The sequence below is a fragment of the Perca fluviatilis genome, chromosome 4 (assembly GCF_010015445.1).
Source record: "Perca fluviatilis chromosome 4, GENO_Pfluv_1.0, whole genome shotgun sequence".
Classification (NCBI taxonomy): domain Eukaryota; kingdom Metazoa; phylum Chordata; class Actinopteri; order Perciformes; family Percidae; genus Perca; species Perca fluviatilis.
In genome coordinates this window covers 29017869-29038771 of record NC_053115.1, presented here as the reverse complement: position 1 = coordinate 29038771, position 20903 = coordinate 29017869, and the positions used below count along the sequence as shown (strand labels likewise).

Sequence of the window (20903 nt, the reverse complement as noted above, 5' to 3'; positions counted from 1 at the left end):
ACACCACCCTCTCTCCAGCCCCAGACTACCATCCCAGATGCATTTTTGTGGTTACTAAGTGGAAGCAAGCGATTGGCTTATGTCAGGATCCCCTCCTACTCCATCCTCTTCTCATTGGTGGAGGAGCAGAGGGGGCGGGACTGTGGCAGAGTCACCACCCTCTACATGAAGGTAACCATTCTAACACTGATGTCCATCTCTCTAACACTATTGATTTCGCTCTCTATTTCATATCTGAAAAATGTCTGTCTGTCCAGTCTCCCGGAGGTTCCGCAAGTGAGATCTTTGCGAAGCTGGAGGTCTACCTGTGGCTCGGTCTGGCCAAGTACAGTAAAGAAGTCACCACCTGCTTGCCAGAGGAGTTTCTGCCGGTCTATGAGGAAGAGGAGGAGCAGAGGAGGCTGGTCCCTGTCGGGCAGAGGAAACTTCCTGTCAGTCTGTCTTGCCAGGGTGAGTGAGCAGGGGCATGGCTTCTGCACAGTATAATGGACCTTTTTCACAGCAGACATTTTGACTTGTCATAGTAGGAAAAGCACAGCTGAAATTGATAACCTTAACGATGGTTCAATTCCATCAAGTGTCCCAGTGAGCTATTTCAGTGAGTCAGCATATAGTACAGGCCAAATGTTTGGACACACCTTCTCATTCAACGCGTTTCCTTTATTTTCATGACTATTTACATTGTAGATTCTCACTGAAGGCATTAAAACTATGAATGAACATTGTGGACACGTGGAATTATGTACTTAACAAAAAAGTGTGAAATAACTGAAAATGTCTTATATTTTAGATTCCTCAAAGTAGCCACCCTTTGCTCTGATTACTGCTTTGCACACTCTTGGCATTCTCTTGATGAGCTTCAAGAGGTAGTCACCTGAAATGGTTTTCCAACGGTCTTGAAGGAGTTCCAGAGATGCTTAGCACTTGTTGGCCCTTTTGCCTTCACTCTGCGGTCCAGCTCACCCCAAACCATCTTGATTGGGTTCAGGTCTGGTGACTGTGGAGGCCAGGTCATCTGGTGCAGCACTCCATCACTCTCCTTCTTGGTCAAATAGCCCTTACACAGCCTGGAGGTGTGTTTGGGGTCATTGTTCTGTTGAAAAATAAATGATGGTCCAACTAAACGCAAACCGGATGGGATGGCATGTCGCTGCAGGATGCTGTGGTAGCCATGCTGGTTTAGTATGCCTTCAATTTTGAATAAATCCCCAACAGTGTCACCAGCAAAGCACCCCCACACCATCACACCTCCTCCTCCATGCTTCACGGTGGGAACCAGGCATGTAGAATCCATCCGTTCACCTTTTCTGTGTCACACAAAGACACGGCAGTTGGAACCAAAGATCTCAAATTTGGACTCATCATACCAAAGCACAGATTTCCACTGGTCTAATGTCCATTCATTGTGTTTCTTGGCCCAAACAAATCTCTTCTGCTTGTTGCCTCTCCTTAGCAGTGGTTTCCTAACAGCTACTTGACCATGAAGGCCTGATTCGTTGTTCTAGAGATTTGTCAGCTGCTAGAACTCTGTGTGGCATTCATCTGGTCTCTAATCTGAGCTGCTGTTAATTTGCGATTTCTGAGGCTGGTGACTCTTGGTCTTCCTTTCCTGGGGCGGTCCTCATGTGAGCCAGTTTCGTTGTAGCGCTTGATGGTTTTTGCGACTGCACTTGGGGACACATTCAAAGTTTTTGCAATTTTCCGGACTGACTGACCTTCATTTGTTAAAGTAAAGTCTCTTTTCTTAGCTGATTGGTTCTTGCCATAATATGAATTCTAACAGTTGTCCAATAGGGCTGTCGGCTGTGTATCAACCTGACTTCTGCACAACACAACTGATGGTCCCAACCCCATTAATAAGGGAAAAAATTCCACTAATTAACCCTGACAAGGCACACCTGTGAAGTGAAAACCATTTCAGGTGACTACCTCATGAAGCTCATTGAGAGAACACCAAGGGTTTGCAGCGCTATCAAAAAAGCAAAGGGTGGCTACTTTGAGGAATCTAAAAAATAAGACATGTTTTCAGTTATTTCACACTTTTTTGTTAAGTACATCATTCCATATGTGTTCATTCATAGTTTTGATGCCTTCAGTGAGAATCTACAATGTAAATAGTCATGAAAATAAAGAAAACGCATTGAATGAGAAGGTGTGTCCAAACTTTTGGCCTGTACTGTACACAATACCAGGGCCTCTCCTAAGTGGAATGCAGCCATCATTAATGGTTTTGAATACACCTGTGCTTTTCCTGCTATGACATGTCAACATGTCTGCTGTGAAAAAGGTCTGTTGCTCAGCAAATCTTGTCTGTTGTTGGAATAAAAAAAAAAGGCAGTTATTAGTTTTATTCTACAATCATGAAGGTTCACCTGGAGTCAGCAGCAGTTTGTTCTGGTTAGTTGAAAGTAGACCTTTTCCAATCTCTTTTTCTCTCTCTGTCAATCTCTCTGCAGACAGCAGGTACTTCCAGCTACGATGTCACCTGTACCAGGGGCGTGGCCTGATGGCTGCAGATGATAACGGCCTATCGGATCCTTTCGCCAAGGTCGTCTTCTCTACACAGTGCCAAGTCACCAGGGTAGGTACAACTCTCCCGCTGTTTAAAAGGTTATTATTGTTCATTCAATAAACAATTATAATTAACATTATAACTCCTGTCTGTACACAGGCTTTCTGTTATAAATTTGTAGACTCAAAACTCACAGTAAATATTACACAACTGCTTTCACATGTAGAACTACCCATGACCGGTCAACTCAACTACATGTGCAAAATTTGGTGGAGTGCTCATTTAATGTACACATTTTTTTGTGTGTTCAGGTGTTGCATGAGACTCTCTCTCCAGCCTGGTGTGAGTGTTTGTTGTTTGACAGAGTTCTGCTGGAGGGAACAAGGGAGGAGCTCCAACAAGACCCACCCCTCATCACCATTAACATCTATGACCACAACGCCATGGTAACGCTGACATTCTTCTACTTCTTATCCACACATTCTGCTGCTGTTTCTGGTAGTGATGTCGTGTGTGTGTGTGTGTGTGTGTGTGTGTGTGTGTGTGTGTGTGTGTGTGTGTGTGTGTGTGTGTGTGTGTGTGTGTGTGTGTGTGTGTGCGTGCGTGCAGGGCAGTGTGAAGCCTCTGGGTCGGGCGTTTGCAGAGCCAGAGTTTAAATCTGTGGAACAGTACTACCAGAAGCCCCGCCTCCATTTCTATGACATCAGCATGGGCAGGGCCCCCGCCGGCGAGCTGCTGGCTGCCTTCGAGCTCATCGAGCTGGACTACTCTGGGTTTGGAGAGGTGACACCTGTCAAACAATCAATGTCTCCCTGTTTGTACCTCTTTATTGTCCATCATTTCTAACAGTGATAATAACATTGTTTGTAGCTGAGATCTGGTAACAGAGCACTGGTGCCAGAATAAGAGGTACAATGTGACTTTTGATTTTGAGAAGTGATTTTTTTATAAAGCTGTGTAAACTGTTTTCAAATTGTGTAGTATGATTAATCAAAAGACATGTTTGATGTGCACATTAGCACGGAGGTCTTTGGTCATTTTACAACAGTCTGAAGCCGGTTGCACAAAATGTAACTAGCGGATCAGCTGGAAATGTACTTCCGTTGATCCAGACTATAGCCTTAACCTAACCAACCCAACCATGGAAGGAAACGAGAACTAGCCAATCAGAGTAAGAGTAGGACTGGTCATAACTTCCCCATTATAGAAAAAAAAATGCCCTTCAGGAGAGGGGAAAGTTGACAGAGGTTCTGCAAGGTACCAAGTTTTCTCAACTGTTATTGGAGCACAGAGCAATAAGGGGCGGGACTTAGGAAGGGTCCATTACTGTCTAAGATTGATGTGATTGTTCAGGTATGTTTCTGTTAACATGATTCCTTTCTAGGGATGAATTGATCCACAATTGATCTAAAATCCAAATCTGAACTGATTCAAAGTTTTGAATTTATTTCAGTAAGTTCTACAATGATCAATCTCTAACCACACCCAACAGCTGAGAAGCTCTGTGATTGGATGTTTCTCCCCCAGCTATGTTCTCTGGCATTCGTAGTTGACTTTTTTCCAAAAGGTTTTGAATAGGAAAATCTTATCACCCCCCTGCAGCCCTGTGTCCCAGGAAGTGTGGACCCTCAGGAGCTGACCTACCTGGAGGATCAGAGAGGTTACATCATCCCTGAGGGAGTCCGACCGGTTCTGAAGACCTTCAGGATTGAGGTCTCACACACACACACACACACATACACACACACACACACACACACACACACACACACACACACACACACACACACACACACACACACACACACACACACAGTTGGGGCAGCTGTGGCTCAGGTGGTAGAGTGGTGTTGGCAAGACACTGAACCACGAATTGCTCCCGATGCTGCGCCATCGGAGTGTAAATGTGTGTGAATTTTTATCTGATGAGCAGGTTGCACTTTGTGTATGAATGTGTGTGACTGTTTCCCCTTGTTTGTGTGTGTGTGTTCAGGTGCTGTTCTGGGGTCTGCGGGAGCTGAAGCGGGTGCAGCTGTTTGAAGTGGAGCGCCCCCTAGTGAGGGTGGAGTGTGCAGGACGACAGCTGGAGTCTGAAGAGATTGAGAGCTACGGCACTCACTCCAACTTCAAAGAGCTGGTCCGCTATATGGACGTGGTCAGTCAAACTAGTGGTTACTAACTGACATTAGTTACAGTGGCTGTCTACACATCTGGCTTAAAGAAACACACCAGCATACAGTGTAGAGACATGGCTAATCTTCTCTTTCCTGTTTTCCTTTTTCCTTTTCCTGTGTGTGGTCCAATAGGAGCTGCCAGAGCAGGCCTACCTCCACCCTCCTCTGACATTGTTCGTGGTGGAGCATCGGGCATTCGGTCGGCTCGCTCTAGTCGGGACCCACGTGGTCCAGAGCCTCATGAACTACACCCCGCGCAAGCTAGGGGGGGAGGAAGAGGAGGAAGAGGACGAGCCAAAACCAAAAGGTAAGAGCTATGGAAGAAGTGATGGAGGTAGTAGTCACAGTAGCAGTGTCTACTAGATAGTTTGAGTTTTGAATGTTTTGGAGACATTTTTGTAACATCCAGACTAGGTACTAGGTACTATAGATATGTTTCCAGAACATTTTAATTGACCATTTGCTAAGCCCTGCCCCTCTTAATTACTGTTGCTATGCATATCGAGCTTTCCGTTGTTGCACAGCACCTAATGCAGTTTATAAAAACAGTGGCAGATTTACCATAAAAATTCTCAGTAATTTTTGAAGCAGCTTCTCATTTCCAGCTGGTGACTATTGATTTTGTTTGCTCAAATGACAGCTGTCACCAGGGGAGTCGGACTGGGGGGGGCGGGGGAGAGTATCCAGGGCCCTCATGTGAGGAGGGCCCAAAAAGATGCTAGAATGAATAGCTGTGGATGTGGGGAGGGGCCCATAGAAAATGCCTTTCTACAGGGCCCAGAATTTTGTGCTACGCCCCTGGCTGTCACTGAGATTTTATCAGCTGTAGCTAACTAGCTACTAATAATGTTTCAAACTGATTTGTTTTAAACCTGCAAAAGTGTCATATACACATAATATCATGCCAACGCATCCCAGTATAATAATGCAAAAAGACTGAAGCTAAAGCTAACAACAACAACAACTGAGAAGCCCTGCATGTGAGCTATGCTCTGTGGGTTTCATAGTTGACTTCTCTCCTAAAGTTTTTATGGACATGATTTCTCTGTGTGTCTCTCCAGTGAGGCAGAATACGAAAAAGATCAATCCTCTGATGTCAGTGGAGCGTATCGGACTCAGCGGCCTGTCAATTAAACAGTCAAAGATTCCCTTTAACCCCATGAAGCTGGTTAATGTACGTATATTTATTTCCTCCACTGTGTTTAAAAACATTAATGTTCAGACAAATTTCAACCAGATTAAACGATAAAAGATTAAATAAATGGTTGATGTTTTTTTTTAAACCTGTTCAGGATCCTCTGAAGAAACTGACAAAGAAGGGCGAGGAGCTAGAAGAGGAGCCACCGGAGTTGGAGGAGTTGGATTGGTGGTCCAAATACTACGCTTCACTAGAGGAGATGGAGAGACGGGTGAGACACTTTTTTACCTGTCTGTCTAAATAAATGTGGTAATAACTGTGAAGCAGAAATGACAGAATAATTGCAGTAATACATATCTAGGATAATTTAAGAGTTAACCTTATCATATTTAACATTTAAAGTCCTTGAGATTAAAATCTCTTTTTGAAAGGGACACCTGGCCAAGATAGCACACCATTACAAGGTTAATATGTTTTTCTTGTAGTTGAGAACTTTATCTTATTACCAGATTATAAGACAGGACCTTTCCAAAAATGAGTATGTGAAACAAGACAAGATAGAATAAGACGGATCACTGCAGCAGAATTAAGAAAATGACACTCGAGAAAGTTCAACAACAGACATAAAATTGAATTTCTTTTCGGTAAATATGTGTTAAGTGACACTACAGAATAACTAACTGTTATGAATAAATCAGTTCTTTACTCACCATGTCTGATGTGTTGACTGTCTCCAGGCTGCTGAGGAGGAGGAGGAGGCAATGAAGGAGGAACAAGCAGAGATGGGTACAGTTTTAACTCCTACTTTGTCAATCAGTCATAATAATATTTTGGGTATATTTTGTATTTTGCCATATGTGTCTATTTAATAAAAATACATAATGATTCCATTATTTAAATGATTGTATTATTAGAGCAACAACAACACACACGGCTGATACAGTATGAGTCAGAGCTGAAGTGTATTTAGCTTCAGTTCCACTAATGTCCACTAGATGCTGCTGTGATGAACTATGATTGTATTGAAGTGAATAGGAAAACTTCCAAAGTCAGTAGTCAGTTTTTATAGAAGTTCAGCTCTCAGGAGATCATTTATATTCTTCTCATGTCAGTCTGAGGGCAGATTTTTTAGAATCAGTGTTAAATAGGTACACTATAAAGCCATGTAGCATGTACAAGTATGTGGACACGGTATCATTGCAGCCCGACATCTTCAGACCAAAGCGCAAATCTGAGTTAGTCTGGAACCTTTCAGGTCATTTCTCGATTTCCAAGGGGTGTTATTATGGGTCTAGACCAAAATACCTCTGGATGCAATTGGATCGACCTACAACCAATCAGAGCAATGAAACATGATGTAATGCTGAGTTACTGACAAATGTAAACAGACTACAGCGTGCAGGTGTGATGGTTTGGAATCAATATGTCTGAGTCTGAGAATGAGTGTTGCTGTTTTTGCCATCAGAATTTGAAAATAGTCAATAGCCATCTTGGTTGTTTTTAAAAAAACAACGGCGCTCCTCTCTAAACTAGGTTTATGCTTGCCCTATAGTGTCCCCATGAGAGTCCCCAGCACGAGGGAGTGCGAGCCAAAAATGACGTCATCACGTATTTCAACCCGGTCTCACTCGAAGGCGTACAAATAACACGGGTTTCTGCCTGTGAAATACGTGCAATGTGTACGCGAAAGTGAAATTCTACGTGCATTACATACGCGGAGCGCTCCAATTGAAGTAATGGGGACCGGTGCATTTTATATGCACGCAGCTTGCGTCACCACGTTGTGTGTTATCGCGAGAACAGCATCACACACAAAAACATAGATATGGTTGGGTTTAGAAAAATAATGCAGGGAAAGGCTTTAGTAACACAAGAAAGTCACAAAAACACACTAATAAACGGTTGGGTTTAGGGAAGAAACATCAAAAACACACTAATAAACGGTTGGGTTTAGGGAAGAAACATTGGGGAAGGCTTAACAACAAAACACTAAAAAGTCGCAAAAACGCGCCACATAAACACACTAATAAACGGCCTAACAACAACAAAAAAAACACATGCAAAACACATGAAAATCGCCAAACACGGGATACTGAAAATCGCCAAACACGGGACGCGAACCCCGGTCTCCTGGGTGAAAGTCCTGTGTTTTACCCATCCACCACCCCAACCAACCTCCTTACGCGGTCCCACGTCCCTTTATACTATAAGCGCAGTGGGTTCCATTACTGTAATTTGGAGCGCTCCACGTATCTACTGTACGCACAATTTCACTTTCGCGTACACATTGCACGTATTTCACAGATAGAAACCCGTGGTATTTGTACGCTTTTCAGTGAGACTGGGCTCCGTATTTTGTGTAAAGCGCGAAGTTGTCAGTAATCGTCTGAAACCCGCCCCATGTGAGATAAACGGTTGTGAGACCAGGATCTGGCTGGCTGGAAATCTGTCTTACCGGGAGGGGGACCAGACATATCTGCCAGAGCAAATAAAACATGCAGTCGCAGATTCGTCTGGTTCCCAGGCTATAATAATTGAACTCCCATAACCAAAGGCATCAGTCTGTTGATATCAGCCTCAACTCTTCTGGAAAAGCTTTCAACCAGATTTTAGCAGTAAAACACAATGAAAGAAACAACAACAACATTGAAAAATAGGATAAACATACTACAAATTGAAAAATAACTGAAAAACTATTTTAACAGTGTTGTGTTTGTTAGCATTGATGTGTTGTTTTCTGTTTTGTTCAGATGGAGGGAATCTGAGCATGGCGAACATCGAAGAGGAGGAGGACGAGGAGGAAATCGTGGTGGTTGAGATTAAGCCTCCCAGACGCAAGAACATTGCCACACTAAAGGTGTGAAGTCACTGTGATCCACAGTTTACAATCCAGTCTGTCAGGCCAGGGCTGCAGTGACGTCAGCGATACAAGATCCTTGAAACGAATGTGTAATGTGAATTGAATGTGTATCTGCTCTACAGAGCTTTTTGGCCTCTTTTAACTCCTAGGTTTGTTTTTACAGCATATTTACCTCCAGGGGCGTAGCACAAAATTCTGGGCCATGTAGAAAGGCATTTTCTATGGGCCCTTCCCCGCATCCACAGCTATTCATTATAGCCTCTTTTCTGGCCCTCCTCACATGAGGGCCCTGGGTACTCAGTCCCCCTTTTCCCCCCAGTGTGATGCCTCTGTTTACCTCTGCCAAGGTGGTAATGTTTGTTTGTCAGTTTGTCAGCAGAGTTTTATGGAAAAACTACTGGCTTGATTTTCCCGACAGCATGGAAGGGTGTAGCATGGGCCAAGGAAAAACCCATTAGATTTTGGAGCAGATCCTAAACATGTGGCGGATCCAGTTAATTTTCACATGCGTTAACATTGGGACAGGGCGTTTGGCTCTCTGAGTGCCCCATTAGTTACCAATGTTGGGGAGTAATTAGTTACATTTAATGGCGTTATGTAATTAAATTGTAATCTGCTTGTTACTTACTGAGAAAAAATATGTAATTGAATTACAGTTACTATGTTGGTCAAAATGTTGGTGATTACACATGGGTTACATCCTTTATATTCTATTCATTGAACAGCGAAATCATGAGACAGGAACGGCGAGAGACTCGTTTTAGGACCAAATTACGAACCGGCTACGTTACCGCGAGTAATCCATGATATGTCCTGCATCCTTCATGCTCTACCTAGGCACCACCCATCGCCTAAACCTAAAACGTGCTATATGTTAAAGGGCAACTTCGGACCTGATTCATCATATGAAAATTGCAAGTTCATATGAAAGAATGGCTTCAGACACTATGAACTGAGTGGACCCATTAAGACCTTTAGTTTCCTGTTTAAGACAGATCATCAGTCTGTATCATGATGTTGACAGACAGTAAAGTCTGAACAGATTTGGAAACTACGTTTTAAAATGTTTGACTCTGTTTGTATGTTTGTTCAGCTGTATAGAGGGGATCTGGAGTCAGAGTTCAGTCAGTTTCAGGACTGGCTGCAGATCTTCCCACTGTACAAAGGCAGAGCTGACATTGAGGATGAAGAGGAAGATGAAGAGGAGCGGCTGATGGGAAAATACAAGGTACTGTGGATGGAGAGCTGCCTGTCTGTCTGTGTGTTACTCTGCAGAAAAGTGTTCATTATTTCATACTCTCTATCCCAAGGGCTCCTTCCTGGTTTATCCAGTTGATTCAGATGAAGAAGACACCTCATGTCAGATCACCAATGGAATCCCCAAAAACTCACCTCTCAAAGTCTTGGTCCGAGTCTACATCGTCAAGGTACCTGTCTCTCTGTCTATGCACAGCCTGTCTTTGTCTCTTAGTCCCTTGAACAGTCGGATATTTTAGAAAATCTCCTTTACGCTGACTTTAAACTGTTGTTACATTCAAGGTGAAAAAACTAGATGTTGTCTACCATAGTGCCATATGTTTTGTGACCAGAGCTCCCTATAACACCCACCACTGCAACCTCTATGCATTAGTTGGCTGGCCCTTGTTACACACCCGTCGCTTAACTCAGTAGTGCTGACAAGTACTTAACTCACTGGTACCAGCTAATTTACAAATCCTTGCTAGGCAAAGCCCCGCTGTACCTACGCTTACTGGTCACTATACCCACCCGCAACCTGCGCTCAAGCAGTTGCATCTCCTTGGTCACCCCAAAAGCCCACACCTCCTTTGGCCGCCACTCCTTCCAGTTCTCAGCTGCAAATGACTGGAATGCACTTCAAAAAACCCTGAAACTCAAAACCCTTATCTCACTATCTGCCTTCAAAGTACGTCTGTCTTTTTGCATCCCCTTATTGCATTCCATTATCTCTGTCATGCCCAAATGCACATATTCACCTGCATTACTGACACATTCTGTTTACGTTCTTTTGCACTATTCATCTGCCCTGGTATGCTCAACTGTTATTCTTCCCATCTTTGTTCTTGTATTGTATTGAATGTGAAACTGTATGTTGTCTTGCATTTTATGCTTTTCTTGGCCAGGTCGCCGTTGCAAATGAGAACCTGTTCTCAACGGCCTACCTGGTTAAATTAAAGTTAAATAAAAATAAATAAAAAGGTATTCAAGGATGTCCAGACATCTGACCCATAGAGCCACCAGGCAGGCGCGTCTCGCGTTTTTGATGGAACTGTGGGGCGTTCAACAGGTCAGGCAGGGAGTGGAAGGGCTGGAGCTTTCAGTCAATTTTCAAAACCTGTGAAGACATCCGATCATATATCACATCCCTACACTATTTTAACAACTAAAACACAGACAAATCTTTGTTTTGTGTCGTTCATAACTGGACTAAATTTAAAAGAACATTTAACTATGTAGACTACATACTTTTGTGGTAGAAGCACAAATATCCAGGAAAAATGACCAAAATAACCGAATCTGCGAGTTTGGAAGTCAAAATGCTCCGTTTCTGAGATGCTCCTGTCTATTAGGGATGGGAATTTAATGCAAAAATACTTTTCGGTATTCACTCTGAACTATTCGACCATTCTTCCAAAATTGAAGATTCGATTTGCGTGCATTAACTGTGGTGGCTGTGACAAGGGAAGTTTCTTGTGCAGTCGAGCGGGATTAGAACTGAAATGCAGTCGTCAGGCAGTACAACACACTTTGAATTGAGAATTTATGCCATGCGCCAAATTTTGAAAGACTAAAATAGAAAACAAGATAAATAGAAATAGAAAAAGTCACTTATCTAGACAGGGGCCAAAAGGGCAGGTGGTTTAGCACCACCTGGGGTCTAGCTTTGCACTGACTGTGTGTTCTACTGTCTCTGTTTGTGTCCTGCAGGCCACCACTCTGGCTCCCACAGACCCGAACGGTAAAGCCGACCCGTATCTGGTGGTCCGATCTGGACAGCAGTCTCTGGACACTAAAGATCGATACATCCCCAAACAGCTCAACCCTACGTTCGGAGAGTCAGTACCTGTCTGTCTACCTGTACCTGTGCAGCACTGACTGACTGTCTGTCTGACTGTCTGTCTGTCTGTCTGACATTGTCTTTCAGGGTGTTTGAATTCACAGTGTCTTTCCCGCTGGAGACCGAGTTGGTTATCTCAGTGATGGACCACGATCTTATAGGGTCTGATGACTTCATCGGTGAGACGCGAGTTGACCTGGAGAACCGGTTCTACAGCCACCACAGAGCTTCCTGCGGTCTGGCTCTTTACTATGACACGTTAGTACCACAACTACATCACGTTAGTCTCAGAACTACGACACATTAAAACCAGAACAATGACATTTTGGTATAAAAAAAGTCAGACAGTGTGTGGAACTAGATGCTAGAAGACAGTAAAAGTAGGACATATTAGTACCAAAACTACAACACATTAGTACGAGTACTGTCAAAAAGTGTCTACAATATGTTACTACCAAAACTGTGACACAAGTACCAGATCTAAAACATGTGAGAACTGGAGCATATTAGACATGTTAGAAACATAGACTGTATAAAATATGGACGTGGTCTCCATGACATCACCCATAGGTTTCTGAAGAGCCAAAATAAAGCTAAAGTGGGTGGCTCCTGACATTGCCCTCTTGGCATGGCCTGACGAACAAATCAGTACTTGAACGACTGTACTGTACTATCAGTACTGTACTGCTACTACGACACAATAGTATCAAAAGTACAATATGTTAGTACCAAAACTGTGGCATGTTAATACCAGAAAATAATGTATGTGTTACGTACTTTGTCAGAAGAGTACCTGTCTCTTTAAATGTGTACCTATCTTTCTGTGTCCTGTCTTTCTACTTGACTGTCTCTCTCCAGTGACGGCTACAATATATGGCGCGATGCAAAGAAGCCGTCTGCCATTTTGGCTGAGGTCTGCAGGAAGAACGGCATTCAGTCTCCAGAGTACAGAACATCTGAGGTCAAAGTTCTTAACAAAATCTTCAAGATCCCACCTGACGCAGTACCTGAAGGTAGGACGGACAGACAGACAGACAGACAGACAGACAGGTTGACCAAGCCAGACACAGAAGTAGAAGTGAACAGTCCATCATTGTCTCTCTGTGGATACATATCAGGAACCACTACACTATTATACAGCGGTTTTGTTGTTGCTGTTGTCGTAAGGTCTGCTGAAGAAGAACCAGCGGTCTCCAGAGGAGGAGGCAGAGATGGAGGAGCATGCAGCCCTGAGCGTGCTGCAGCGCTGGGGGGAGATGAACGAGTTCCTCCCTGGAGCCATTCCTCTGGTCCCAGAGCACGTGGAGATCCGGTCCCTGCTGAACCAGGACAAACCTGGACTGCCACAGGTAAACACAAAATTAAAAATAACTACAGTCACAACAACAGTAACATACTTCTACTGGTATTACTACATGTCATCAGCAATGTTTGTGCTTCAGGGTTTCCTTCATATGTGGGTGGACATGTTTCCTAATGATGTCCCGGCCCCGCCCCCCGTTAACATCAAGCCTCGCCTACCTGAACAGTAGGTCAACGCAGTACAGTGGAATCAAATAGAATATATATAGTACAGTGGAGTTGATTATAAATCTATATAGTACAGTAGAGTTGAATATAATCTATTGAGTACAGTAGAGTCTAATAGAATCATTGAGTAGTCAAATAGAATAATTGAGTACAGTAGAGTAAAATAAAATCTATCAAGTAAAGTGGACTGGAATAGATTAGAGAAGGAGCTACAATATGTAAGCTTTGTTGGTGTTTCCATGACGACAGGTACGAGCTGCGAGTGATCATCTGGAACACCGATGATGTGTTCCTGGACGATGTCAACATTTTCACCGGAGAGCCATCCTCTGACATCTACGTGAAAGGGTTAGATTCACAAGCACACACACAAGATAAATCTGAAGGCATTTAGATGATTAACAGATATGAAAGATATGAAAGAGAAAAGAAGAATAAGAAAAAAATACTACACAAAATGATGTTAATTTGATTCTGACTCCTCTCAAATCTTGCTTTTTCCCCTTAAAATACTGGAGAGTTTTACCTGCTTAGGTACGTTAGCTTAACTCTAGTGCAGTGATTCCCAACCACGGGTACCCCAGGGGTACTTCTGCAGTTGCCAGGGGGTACATGAAAATGTTGTAGCCAACCACTGTAATTTAATTTTTTTTTAATTAGGATTTGATTAAAATAAGTCCACATATTAACATTAAGTCAACTGTAACACCTGAGCAGTACACTACTACTGTTGCTGTTATGTAAGAAAAAACAAGTTAGCAAGCTAGCACAGAATTTTAAAAAGGTAGCTAAAAGTAATGAATACTGGATAAATGGTTAAAATAGTTAGCCAAAAGTAACGTTACTGGATAAATGGTCAAACATCCAGCTTCACTCTAAATAGTAGTAGGCTAGTAGTAGTATGATTGTTGACCAAACTAACCTTAATATTGACAGTTCAATTGTATTAAAAACTTAACAATGTCTATTTTTATATAATGAATACTGTTTTACGTTTGGAACATACATTGGGAATCGATGAAGGGGTACAGTGGGGGTACTTCAGACTAAAAAGGTTGGGTGAACGGTTATTTAGGCATTGCTTGGCTATGGAGGCTCAGTGTTTTATTCTGTTTTGTTCTCTGTGCAGCTGGATAAAAGGATTGGAAGGAGAAAAACAGGAGACTGATGTCCACTTCAACTCTCTGACTGGAGAAGGAAACTTCAACTGGAGATTTGTGTTCCGCTTCGACTACCTTCCTACTGAGGTACACATACTGTACATACTTCTGGTGACACCTGGACCTGCTGATGGTCAACATTTCCACTGATCCACTGATGAATCCTGAGGATTATAGTGACCTTTGCTCTGGTCTCTCTAGGGAAACAAATTATAATTTTCCTTCTTGAGTAATCCGTTCATTATTTTTACAATTAAGCAATTAATTATCTAAGAAATGTCCAAAACATTGTTCATTGCAGTTTACCAGAATCCAAGGGGATGTGTTCAAATGTCTTGTTTGGGGTTTAGGGTTAAGAGTCAAAAATGTTTAGTTTACAGTGATATAAAACAGAATAAAGCAGCAAATCCCAACATAAAATAAGCTCAAACCAAAGTATGATTGGAGTTTTTGATTGGTGAAAGATGAATCAGTAAACAAAATTGTCAAAATTATTACCAATGACCATTATGTCAGTCAAGCAAATAATTAAATAACCAATTGTTTCAACACTCTGTGTCACCGTCAGGATTACTTTTCCATTGTACACAACACATTTAAATATTTAATCAAAATTTCCACCCTTTTAGGTGGTGGTGTTTGTTTATGTTGTGGCTGTAATGAACATTGCAGCCACTAGAGGACACTAGCAGTCAGTCTGGTTGTTAGTAAGAGTAAATCTCCTCTCATGCTGTAGAAAGAGGTGGTCTACAAGAAGAAGGAGTCCTTTTTCTCTCTGGAGGAGTCAGAGTTTCGGCAGCCAGCTGTTCTGATGCTGCAGGTCTGGGACTATGACCGCATCGCTGCCAACGACTTCCTGGGTGAGACACACCGACAGACAGGACAATAAATTCTCAAATATTTTCTCAGCCGCGACAGCGATTCTGATATTGTTTTCACCTTCTGAGGTTTTTTTGTGCGTTTGTTTTGTTCAGTGTAAACTTATAATGAAGTTGTATCGTATGTGTGCGTGTGTGTGTGTGTGTGTGTGTGTGTGTGCACGTGTGTCATCATGGCAAAGTAGCGGGAACTACCACAGAGGCGGTTTGAGTACTTTGCCAAATTTGTATATGTCAGTGGATAGCGTCACAATGGTGCAACATGCAGTCATGAAACTTTACAGTTGTGTACCTGTGATCAAAATGAAGGCCACTTCGAAGATGGGTGTGTTCTGAGCAAGGATGCCGGAAGTAGGGGGGTAGGAAGTAGGAAAGGGGTCATTGGCCCTCCACTTTACGTCCCTGGCCCGATTTGGCATCTTGGCTAGTGTTATCCAATCGCAAGATGGTCTCTAGAAACAGGCTTATTAGAGGCAGGTATTTATTTCTAATATCTTTTTATATTTTTTTAAGTGTTTATACATATTTACTAAGAAGCCTCCCTACATCTGCTCCTATTTTGCTGGTAATGTTTATGTCCATGTTTATGTCTTGATAAATTCAGTATAGTGTCCATTTTTACTGCACTAATGTTGCTGAAGTCCACTACTCTCAAATGGAAGTACTGTTTTCATTAACTAATTAATTCCAGTCATTTCTACTTTGCTGGAGTTTTATCGCTACTGCCAATCAAACTTCCTGCTTTCAAAGTAAAAAACCGATGGTGGCCCTGGGAGCTCACACAAATTAAGAAAACATGAAAATTAACACAACATAAGCAAATGAAGATCTTCTTCACCAATTTGACAACACACGCACAGCTGTTTTCTAAATTCTGTACATTTGTTATCAAATTGGTGAAGATTTGCAGGGCCACTGTAAATAGCAGCTCAAAGAGTGTAATCATTCCTGTTCCTGGTAGGCTCTTAATCTGCAACATCTGAATTGTTGCATATCATACGTCCTAGCCTGGGAAAACCCTGACGAACTTCCGGCAAATTTGAGATTTGCTCTGCAAGTCCATCTGGCCAAGAGCCCATTCAAGCCCATTTCCAATTTTTCCAAAACGAGGCACCAATCACAACTGTTGAGGCGGGATTTACACAATGACGATAGCGCAGCGATATTGAAGCGTCATCTCCTTCATCGCTCTGATTGGTTTTAGGTCTATCCAATTGCGTTCAGAGGCATTTGAGCGGCGTCCGTTGGTGACGCCCCTTTGGAAGTGGGCTGTGAATGAACCTTCCCCAGATCCACTCTCAGTTACAACTGAGAAGGGTCTGGTGTCAACCAGGCTATATAAGTCCCAAACCACACATCGAAACTGAAAAATCCGAAACACTGTTACTGAAAAAGTGAATGTTAAATTGTATTTTTCCAATGATGTGAGCAATGCAATGCTGTGTTATCTCCAAACATGGACAAAATAAAATTTGTAATTTAGGTGAACTGACCACTTAAATTGAACACTTCAAAATGGCCTTTACATGGACCTGAGTTTTCTTTCATGCAGCCTATTTATTCAAGATTCAGGGAGCATCATGGGATACAACAGCTTCACCCGTGTATCCCCAGTGCATTTAAGAACAAATGCTTATGATTCTAACTCTTATTCATCATCTTTCTTTTGCTCTTCCTCCTTCAGGCTCCATTGAGTTACGGCTCAACGACATGGTGCGAGCGGCAAAGTCATCCAGTAAGTGTACGATTGAGATGGCGAAGGATCGGGCCAGCCCTCGATTTTCCATTTTTCGCGCCAAGAAGATGAAGGGCTGGTGGCCGCTGACCCGCCCAAAAACAGCCAAGGACTTTGAGAGGGAGGAGAAGGAGAAGGAGGAGGCCAAGAAGAAAGGAAAGAAGAAGAAGAAGAAGAAGAAGGACAAGAGGAGCAATATGAAACCGGAGGAAATCCAATACACCGACAGCATGGGCAACACTTTCCTGCTAATGGTAAAAAAAAAAAAAAAAAAATGACAATACTGCCTTAGAAAGGCAAGATGCAGTAGCTACAAATTTGCAGTTAGGCTCTGAATCTGACTTTTTTGACATCTAGTTTACCATATTAAAAGCATTATTCCATAGACGTGATATGCTCAGACTGCAGAAACTACTCTCGGTTCGGTAATCTCTGCTATTAGTATTTTGGTCCACCCCTGTTGTTTCTGTTTGGTTGGGATGGGGAAGGGAAATTGGAGATGTGAGATGAATAATAGGCTGGTTTCATTTTTGATTTACAGTGTCGATCTCTTTGTTATATTTCAAAATTAAAAAAATGCAAGTTATAAAATAAGCCAACCAGCAGCGGAAATATCATAACACCACCTTTTTCTGGTCAGCTTTTAATATGACAGTTTCTTAGCTTCAATGCAAGTCCATCAACATAAAACATGTTGTACACCTCTTCTCCAGTACAGAATGCTTTACTGTATTTACCAAAGGTTTTCGGCAATCTTGTTTCCTGTTTTCCTAAATACAGAACTTTGATCACACTTCATGTGATCGATATATCACTATACAAACTGTTGCATTCATCTTTTTCTTAAGAAATACTTTTAATAAAATCTCATTGTCCTTAGTTTATATAAAAACTGTAAGTAAAAAACATAACTATAAATACAGTGGTGCAAAGTGGTGATTATGACGTGTTATTTTGATGGAATTAATGCTGTTGAAATGAACATTATACTGAACCTGTAACCTAAACCTTATTTTTTTTAAGTTCAAATAATTGTGGTGATATTGAAACTTACACTGAAACTGTGTGTGTATGTGTGTGTGTGTGTGTGTGTGTGTGTGTGTGTGTGTGTGTGTGTGTGTGTGTGTGTGTGTGTGTGTGTGTGAAGGGGAAGGTGGAGGCGGAGCTGCAGCTGGTGGCATTAGAGCAGGCGGAGGCCAACCCTGTGGGGCGCGCCCGCAAGGAGCCGGAGCCTCTGGACAAACCAAAGTACGACACGCACACACCTACGCACACACTTATTAGCACAAAAAGACAGATTTGCTGTGGTGGAAGAAGTACTCAGATTTTTTTCATCTTATAAGTTATTGTAGCTTTCTCCATTTTGGACTCCCCGACCCTCTTTTCCCTCAAATGTCAGCGCTGTCAAGAACTATTGCTATTGGTCAACAGGGCAAATTCTTTTGTCAAACTTCACCAAAGTTAACATCTATGTGAAAGATTTGCATAGTTTTACGTTACCCCTGAGTGTGACTCCACTGATTGCAGCGATTCCTTTGAAAATGAACTGATTCTGCAGCAAAATGTCACCTTTTTAAATGCTGGTGTGATCCGACCTTTAGCCCCTTTAGACTCAGTCCAGGTGTAAACAGCTGTTTACTGTCTCCTGTCCTCTCTGTAGTCGTCCCACCACCAGCTTCACCTGGTTCGTCAACCCGTTAAAGTCCTTCATCTTCATCATCTGGAGGAAGTTCAAAAAGTATATCATTGCTCTGGTCATCCTCGCCATCCTCACGCTCTTCCTCGGCCTCATCGTCTACACGCTGCCGGGGCAAATCTCCTCCCTCATCATCAAAGGATAAAGAATCCTGCGGGGAGTCTTCATTCTTTCCTCCTGGATGTCACAGAGCGTCTCAGCTTTCTGATCCGGAACTGATCCACTGAACGACTGACTGAAGTCATATTTACTACTCACAAAAGATCAGTAAAACTCATGATTTAATATGTTTACACAAACATTTCTCTACTTTACCCAGAATCCTCGTTTATATTAACACATCCTGGGTCATGGGAGCAATAATCAGAGATTTTGTTTTACTGTCAGATTTATCGGTCAACAGAGGAAATTACTGGACACCTATTACTGCATATTTAAGTCCCATATTTATATTATTATGTAAATTATAGATTGTTTGACTCTGAAACTGTCCTGCAGCACTGGGCAGATTGTGTAGATGAGCACAAATCTGACTGGATAAATCAGCACCGCTCCTAAACATGAGCATAACTCTGATGTATTAAAGTCTAATTTTGTTCATTAAATCTAGTTGGGGTTGCAAATTTTCTAATTTGAAGGTAAATAAAATACAAAAGTAGTAGTAAATAAGTACAAATTATATTACATTTTTTTTATATTTGTGTTTAATTTTGGACTGACTGAAGTTTATATATTTATAATATATATATATATATATATATATATATATATATATATATATATATATATATATATATATATTTTTTTTTTCATTTGTACCAGTTTGTTCAATATGAATGTTAGCTGTTATTTCTAAGTAAATAAATGAATAAATACTAATATCAGTCAATAACAGGCAGTGAACAGACTGTAAAAAACAGTGAATAAAGGTGCTTCATTTCAGAGTTTTAAAGATTGAATAGTTTGTTTTCCAAGATGCTCCTCCTGAGACACATATACAGTCATTTGAACTTAAGCTAATGGCTTGCTAGTGTTCGCTGAAGGCTGCGGTGTTCATTACAGACACAGCAAACAACATCTTGATGATTTAGCTGTTCTAAAAATGTAAAGTTTGTCCTAAGTGGGTGGCGCTAGAGGAAAAGTCATGGAGTCATTAAAATGTCGAGGGATCATCCTCTTAAGAGCAGGAATGTGATCAGGAACTTATATGGAAAGCTGTTGTGTAGATAATGAAATATCTACCTGTACTCAAGTTTACCAACAATGTCCTGATGAGATTATCAAATACAATCATGAGAAAACACAGTTTGAATTTTGAAGTGGAGGGCAGTGAAATAAAAGTCAGGACGTCAGACTTTATCCTCATCTTCAGGCAGATCAACAGGAAGTTAGAAACGGTTTGTTTACAGATGCTTGCTCAGATTTTTTCCTCTGAGACTAGAAGGGAAGTGATGTCAGAAGATCAGTATGAGGTTCAGTTTGTGCCACAAATGTTTCAGCTGCTGTCGCTGGTGATTATTTTACGCCACACCGGTCTGTCAATCCGTTATTCGACCACTTCGCTTCAGACTGCAATATCTCACTAACTATTGAATTTTTGTTTTTTTAAGATTGTTTTGGGGCTAGAGAGAGGGGGAATGACATGCAGCAAAGGGGCCGGAACCGAACCATGGGCCGCTGTGACAAGGACTGGCGCCCCACTATTGAATTGATTACCAAGAAACTTTGTACAGACATCCGTGGTCGCCAGAGGATGAACCATACTGACTTTGGTGATCCTCTGAACTTTGCGCTAGCGCCACCATTAAGTTTACATTTGTGGTTTTGTGTGAAATGTCTCAACAACTGTTGGATAAATGTGTTTCAGACATTTATGTCTTACTCAGGATGAACTGTGATTTATCACAGTTCAAAAGTTAAAGTTTAACTTATAAGTTAACCTTTAACTTTTTCACCAGGTAAAACTTTAGATCCGTCCAATACTTTGATTTCTATCCAAAAACCTGAACAACTAATAACATTCTCAGAACCTCTGTTCTACGTTGTGTTCATAGCTTATTAGCAAATGTCAGCAGGCTAAGGTAAGATATTATACCTGCTTACCATCAGCATGTTAGCATTGTCATTGTAAGCATGCTGACATT

The 20903-nt window shown here is 41.9% G+C and overlaps 1 protein-coding gene across 1 annotated transcript in view; it reads left to right on the top strand.

The window, feature by feature from the left end:
- LOC120557468 (fer-1-like protein 4) overlaps positions 1-19467 on the top strand; it is a 43422-nt gene extending 23955 nt beyond the window's left edge. Inside the window, exons 25-49 of the mRNA XM_039797822.1 lie at positions 19-171; positions 258-450; positions 2457-2581; positions 2824-2958; positions 3122-3295; positions 4115-4225; positions 4506-4667; positions 4819-4993; positions 5748-5860; positions 5979-6095; positions 6562-6610; positions 8575-8681; positions 9778-9912; positions 9995-10111; positions 11631-11758; positions 11848-12018; positions 12619-12773; positions 12928-13109; positions 13203-13288; positions 13540-13638; positions 14420-14537; positions 15187-15310; positions 17013-17317; positions 18211-18311; positions 18724-19467. Of these exons, the coding sequence (XP_039653756.1) occupies positions 19-171; positions 258-450; positions 2457-2581; positions 2824-2958; positions 3122-3295; positions 4115-4225; positions 4506-4667; positions 4819-4993; positions 5748-5860; positions 5979-6095; positions 6562-6610; positions 8575-8681; positions 9778-9912; positions 9995-10111; positions 11631-11758; positions 11848-12018; positions 12619-12773; positions 12928-13109; positions 13203-13288; positions 13540-13638; positions 14420-14537; positions 15187-15310; positions 17013-17317; positions 18211-18311; positions 18724-18904 (3516 nt within the window). The 3' untranslated portion in view covers positions 18905-19467. The remainder of the gene's footprint in view (positions 1-18; positions 172-257; positions 451-2456; positions 2582-2823; positions 2959-3121; positions 3296-4114; positions 4226-4505; positions 4668-4818; positions 4994-5747; positions 5861-5978; positions 6096-6561; positions 6611-8574; positions 8682-9777; positions 9913-9994; positions 10112-11630; positions 11759-11847; positions 12019-12618; positions 12774-12927; positions 13110-13202; positions 13289-13539; positions 13639-14419; positions 14538-15186; positions 15311-17012; positions 17318-18210; positions 18312-18723) is intronic.
- The last annotated feature ends 1436 nt before the right edge of the window (positions 19468-20903 follow it).